Genomic DNA, 6,000 nt, shown 5'->3' with positions numbered 1-6,000 from the left:
CATAGACACATCATTGTGATTGGTATTCCTTTACCAGAGGCAGACATTTAACTGCAGAGATGATTTCACTGTGAGCTGGGGATGTTTCACCATATTTTGGGGACATGACTAAGACAGGGGAGGAAGACCTAGATAAGGGATTGCTTGATCATTGGCTGAGAAGGTCCTAGCAACAACACAGCGATATCTGCACTGGTTGTAAGTCTTTACTAACAGCTGTTGCCTCTGTTCTCTGGAGCCTCCTTAAGCCAAGGCTCAGACTCAAGCCTGAACTCTGAGCCCACGATCCTGGTTTGTCCCTGAAGTATGAGGCTGGTGACTGGAGTAACAGTGTTTCTGACCTTGGGTAAGTGTTCTGTGTCTACAAGGGATGACTTTGAGGGCAAAGGACCACAAAGAGTTATTTGCTCGCTACTCCTCTCCCTGTGCTTTATTCAGCATTATAGTGATGGAATTGAGAACTGATCTATGGATTTGCTAGGGACACAAACTTCTACATGACATATTAAACCTTGGCTATGATTCCAGAAGAGTCCTTAGCAGTAAGCAGGTTGTAAGAAATATATGGGTTTATTGAGCCAGGGACCCATGGAACAAAGCCTGTGGACCTCTGATTCTTGCCACATATCTTTGGTCTCAATAATTTTGTTGTTTTTCAGTCGCTAAGTTGTATCCAACTTTTATTACCAAATGGACAGCAGTGTGCCAGACTCCTCAGTCCTCTATTATCTCCTGGAATATGCTCAAATTAATGTCCATTGAGATTGTGACACTGTTTAACCACCTCATCCTCTAACGCCCTCTTCTCCTTTTGTCTTCAATTTTCCCAGCATCAGGGTATTTTTCAATGAGTCAGCTCTTCTCATCAGGTGTACAAATTATTGGAGCTCCAGTTTCAGCATCAGTCCTTCCAATGAATATTTAGGGTTCATTTCCTTTCGGATAACTGGTTTGATCTTCTTGCAGTCCAATATTGAACACCAATAATATTTTTCCAGGACATAAATAGAAACACAGGAGTAGGGGTTAGGACCAGGCAGTTATGAGAGGGTTATGCACTTGATCCATAGAATTATGCTTATTTGTGCTCTGGAACTAATTTGATTTCTTAACCCCCCAGGAACTGTGATTGATGCTAAGACCACCCAGCCCAGCTCCATGGATTATACTGAAGGAGAGGATGTAACCCTGCCTTGTAACCACTCTACCATTGGTAGAAATGAGTATATACATTGGTATCGACAAAATCCCAATCAGAGTCCACAGTATGTCATTCATGGCTTACGAGGCACAGTGAACAGCAGCACGGTCTCTCTGACCATAGCTTCAGACAGAAAGTCCAGCACCTTGGTCCTGCCCCAGGTCACCCTGAGAGACGCCGCTGTGTACTACTGCATCCTGAGAGAGGCACACTGGGACAGATGGGGCTGCACCTGTGCAGTATCTCTCTTGTGGGAAGAAGGGGGGACACAGTGGGGGAGCAGTCACTAGAGCAAATCTAGAGTTATCTAGAAGGAGAGTCAGAGAGCAGTAAGAGATGAGGAAAATGAAGGGAAGGAGAAGGTAAGAAGAAGGGTAAAGAAAAGAAGAAAAGGACAAGGAAGAAGTGCATCATTTGTTGATGTGGCTGAGAAGAATTTTGGGAATTATGGGAATACTAAGAATCCCAATTGCAACATAGAAATAAAGTGAGAAGCATTAGCAATTTTTCATGGTTCTTTCTCATGTCAATAAAATGTTGGTTCCAGTGTGTTAGTCTCAACCTAAAAGTGAGAAGAATACAAATAATTCTCCTGTTCCAAAGTTTTCTTTCATGTCCGACTCTTTGAGACCTCAAGAACTGTAGCCTGCCAGGCTCCTCTGTCCTTGGGATTTTCCAGGGAAGAATACTGGAGTGGGTTGCCATTTCCTTTTCCAGATCTTCCAGATCCAGGGATCAAATCTGTTCTCCTTTGTCTCCTGCATTGTAGGAGGATTCTTTACCACTGTGCCACCTGGGAAGTGCTCCAATTCATTCTTTATAACACCTGTGTAGTACTCTGAAACGTTCTATTATTAATTATGTTTACCTTAATAAGTATTTGTTTCTATTACTGTGCTATCCTTAAGAGTGTTGTCTTTATACAACTTTGTAGATTGACTTTTGTATATATGAGGACATGTCTATTGTAATGAAATTTCTGAACTGGAATGGCTATTTTCAAAACAAGGTGCATTTAATTTTTTTTTTTAATAAAGTGACAACTTTCCATTCAAATGGTATAAACAATTATACTTCAACCAACAGGGAGTGAGAAGGTGTACTTCGCATCCTCTAAAAATTGAGAATTACCAGCCTTTTTCATTTTAACAATCCAAATGTACTTTATCTATAGACATCTTACTGATCCTAGTGCTTTCGAGCAACGTTTTCTCTGTATATTGGCACTCTGTCATCAACCTTGTTCATATGCTTGTTCCTATCTTTTGACCATTTTTTCCATTAACTTAGCTTTATTTCTGTTTGCTAGAATTATTTTGACATCTTACATGATATTTTGACTTTCATATTTACTTGTTTGTTTTATTCTAACATACTACCTTTCTTACACTGTCAAATCTATCAAAAATTTATTTCTTTTTAGCTTTAAAATCAGTGTCTTTTAGAAAGCCCTAAATGTACCTTTTAATCCTCGTTACCATTTAGGGAGTTATTCTGAGATCTATGGTACCTCTCAGAAAGCCAAGCCTCAAAGAGATTTTAAAAGTTGCCTATCTTTATCTTAATATGTCTCAGACCCACAGTTATATTTATTTTTAAATCTGCCAATGTCAAGCTCCAAAATCTCAGCATGTGTAGTTCAATCTGGCCTTCCTGGAAGCAACAGTAAGAAGAAAGCCCTGAAACAGTGAGTCAACTGGAAAGTCAGTGGAATGAATCACAATTCCCATAGCTGAAGGTGACACACATTTTAGGGCAAAATGTCAAGTGTTAGAACAAAAGGCATATGTTGTGACTCAAGAAAAGCAATAATCCTTAATTCTGTAAAGAGACATGCTAGTCCTCTAAATATCCAAATAGCAGTAGAAATATCTTTTACTGATTGTAGCGGGATTCTGAAACATCCCTAGCTCCTTATTAGCCACACATTTTCCCCAAGAGAAAAGATATAGAGGAAATTAGAGCACAAGACAGAGAAAGTAATAGGGAGGCATTCTGGCCCTTGATGTGAGCGGCATCACTAACATAATGTTCTTGGATCATCAAAAAGACTGAGAAATCTATCCTACTGCATAGGATGTATACCTAAAGGTATATTGCTGTGTTTATTCTTTGGAAATTGCTTTGATTTGTGAGTCCGAGATGAATGAACAGATACTTGTACTCAATCTTGGAAGGTACAATGATAGGTGCTGTAGCATTTTCCAAATCAGCATATCCCTCCAGTCACTTTTTCACTCATTTCCTCCTCTTCATGGCCTTTGAGCTCACTTTCTGTTTCCTTACTTCACTTTTCCTGAAACATATCTTTTCATTCCTTTTGTTTATTGAAGTTCTCAGTAATCAGCACAGTACCCAACAAATAGTGAGTGTTCAACAAATATTTATTGAGTAAAGAAATATTTATGACTGATGTTACTAATAATTACTAGTTCAGTTCAGTTCATTTCAGTCACTCAGTCATGTCTGACTCTTTGCGACCCCATGAACCGCAGCATGCCAGGCCTCCTTGTCCATCACCAACTCCCGGAGTCCACCCAAATCCATGTCCATTGAGTCAGTGATGGCATCCAACCATCTCATCCTCTATTGTCCCCTTCTCCTCCTGCCCTCAATCTTTCCCAGCATCAGGGTCTTTTCAAATGAGTCAGCTCTTTGCATCAGGTGGCCAAAGTATTGAAGTTTCAGCTTCAGAATTAGTCCTACCAATGAACACCTAGGACTGATCTCCTTTAGGATGGACTGGTTGGATCTCCTTGCAGTCCAAGGAACTCTCGAGAGTCTACTCCAACACCGCAGTTCAAAAGCATCAATTCTTTGGCGCTCATTGCTAGGAATGCAATAAAATATTGAAAAGGTGAGTTATATCTTTTTTAAAAATAGAAGAGAAAGTCAACATCACATGGATTTCACAATGAAGATGGGTATATTTGAAAATACTTATTCATTCATAAACTCATTGATCCTATCCTTCTATTTCCCTTTCTTTTCCTTCCACTCTTCCTCTTTCTTTTTCTTCTTTCCTCTCTTTACTCCTCTTTCCTATCATTGTTAGTGAGATAGGTCCCCAAGTACTTTGTTAAGGTCTTCCTGTGAAACTTTAGTTTATTCCAACACAAAATTCTTTCTTCCATTAAAATTCCCAATACATTGCGTTTCTCATAAAGTGGTTAACACCAGATATTTTTAAAGATTTAAATTGTGCTTAACTCATTTCCCCAGTGAGGCAGGGAATTCTCCTAATTTTAGAAAAATGGATACAAAAAATAGTTATTTGGATATCAACTGGTATTCTCATTTATGTCATCTTCCATAACTATAAGCCAACAAAGGTGTAAAAAGTCCATATGGTATTTCAGCAACCCATGGCCATTGGAAACACAGTGCTTGCCAACCCAAACGTGGTGAACAGATTTAGAAAGTCTTTTCTCATTACCGTTTTTTCATCTTCATTCAGAAATAATCTTTACCAAAAAAAAAAAAAAAATCATGTGCTATCCTTATACCAAATGTGTCCTGCTTTAAAACCTTCTACCAAATGTATCTTTAGAAATCACAGAATTAATGAGTGCTGTTTAGTAGAACTGTCATTAGTTCTATCACTAATTCTACCAATAGAGATTCACCATGAGCAGATGATCTCACAAGAAAAATAACCGAGTTAGGAACTTGGAGCTCCATGGCTCACTGTGTCTTTTAACTGTTTTTCCCTACAACGAATACATTAATAAGTTGAATCAGGAAGAGACTGTTAGCAGTGCACACTGAGGATTCTAACATTTTGCAAATTCTGCCTGTTTGCACATCTGAGGGACTGAATCTAAAGTAAGAAGAATATCTAATTCATTTGTTACACCAGAATTGCATAAAACAGGCAACATACTAAGTGATTCTCAAACTAACTAATAACAAGTGTACATACAATACAGCACATGGAAAAGAAAGCATTCTGGGCACAAAGAGGAGTAGAAAACCTCTGAAAATAATTCATTTTAGTAACTAGAATGAAAGTTTATAAAACTGCATCATCCAAGTAATAAATATGTGGTAACTATAAAACATTAAAAAAATTCTAAAAACAGAAGAAAAACTGAAATAAAGGAGAATGATATAAGCAGATGGAGAGGGTGACAAAGTAAAATTTTGTGGTAAAATTAATACTGAAATTGTATTACACTAAAAATTGGAAAACATTTGCCTTTATGCACCAAGGATTAAGGATTTTCATTTCAATAAGTGACATTCCATCATTTTTCCTATGGAAAAGTGTATTATGGCCTTCAGCTCATATGTAAATAGCAGTCAGAGTACAGATCTGAATATAAGAATAATGTATGAAGTTAATGGAAAAAATACAAAACTTGTTCATTACCTTGTGTTAGGTACACATTTCTTAAACAGGACACAAACATGGCTAAGTATCAAAACTAGTCTATATTCACATATACATTCATTTTTCTTGTCACTTTCTGTATAGCAGAGATGGGCACAACATTGTAAACCAACTACCCTTCATTAAAAAACTGATGTATATTAAAACTGCCATTAAAAGTATTCAAGAGTTAAAAAGATAACAAGAAAATCTATTAAAGGGTAACTGCTACTGCTACTGCTAAGTCACTTCAGTCGTGTCCGACTCTGTGCGACCCCATAGACAGCAGCCCACCAGGCTCCCCGGTCCCTGGGATTCTCCAGGCAAGAACACTGGAGTGGGTTGCCATTTCCTTCTCCAATGCATAAAAGTGAAAAGTGAAAAGTGAAAGTGAAGTCGCTCAGTCGTGTCCGACCCTCAGCGACCC

General features: G+C 38.2%; 1 gene segment (V, D, J or C); it reads left to right on the top strand.

The window, feature by feature from the left end:
* Positions 1-306: 306 nt before the first annotated feature.
* Positions 307-1,491, top strand: LOC129622044 (T cell receptor alpha variable 26-1-like). The segment is given in 2 exon segments: positions 307-346; positions 1,121-1,491. Coding segments are annotated over 2 exon segments (411 nt in total).
* The last annotated feature ends 4,509 nt before the right edge of the window (positions 1,492-6,000 follow it).

Source organism: Bubalus kerabau, chromosome 10, assembly GCF_029407905.1.
Source record: "Bubalus kerabau isolate K-KA32 ecotype Philippines breed swamp buffalo chromosome 10, PCC_UOA_SB_1v2, whole genome shotgun sequence".
In the NCBI taxonomy this organism is placed as follows: Eukaryota; Metazoa; Chordata; class Mammalia; order Artiodactyla; family Bovidae; genus Bubalus; species Bubalus kerabau.
The sequence above is the reverse complement of the archived record's forward strand: the minus strand, read 5'-3'. Positions and strand labels throughout refer to the sequence as shown.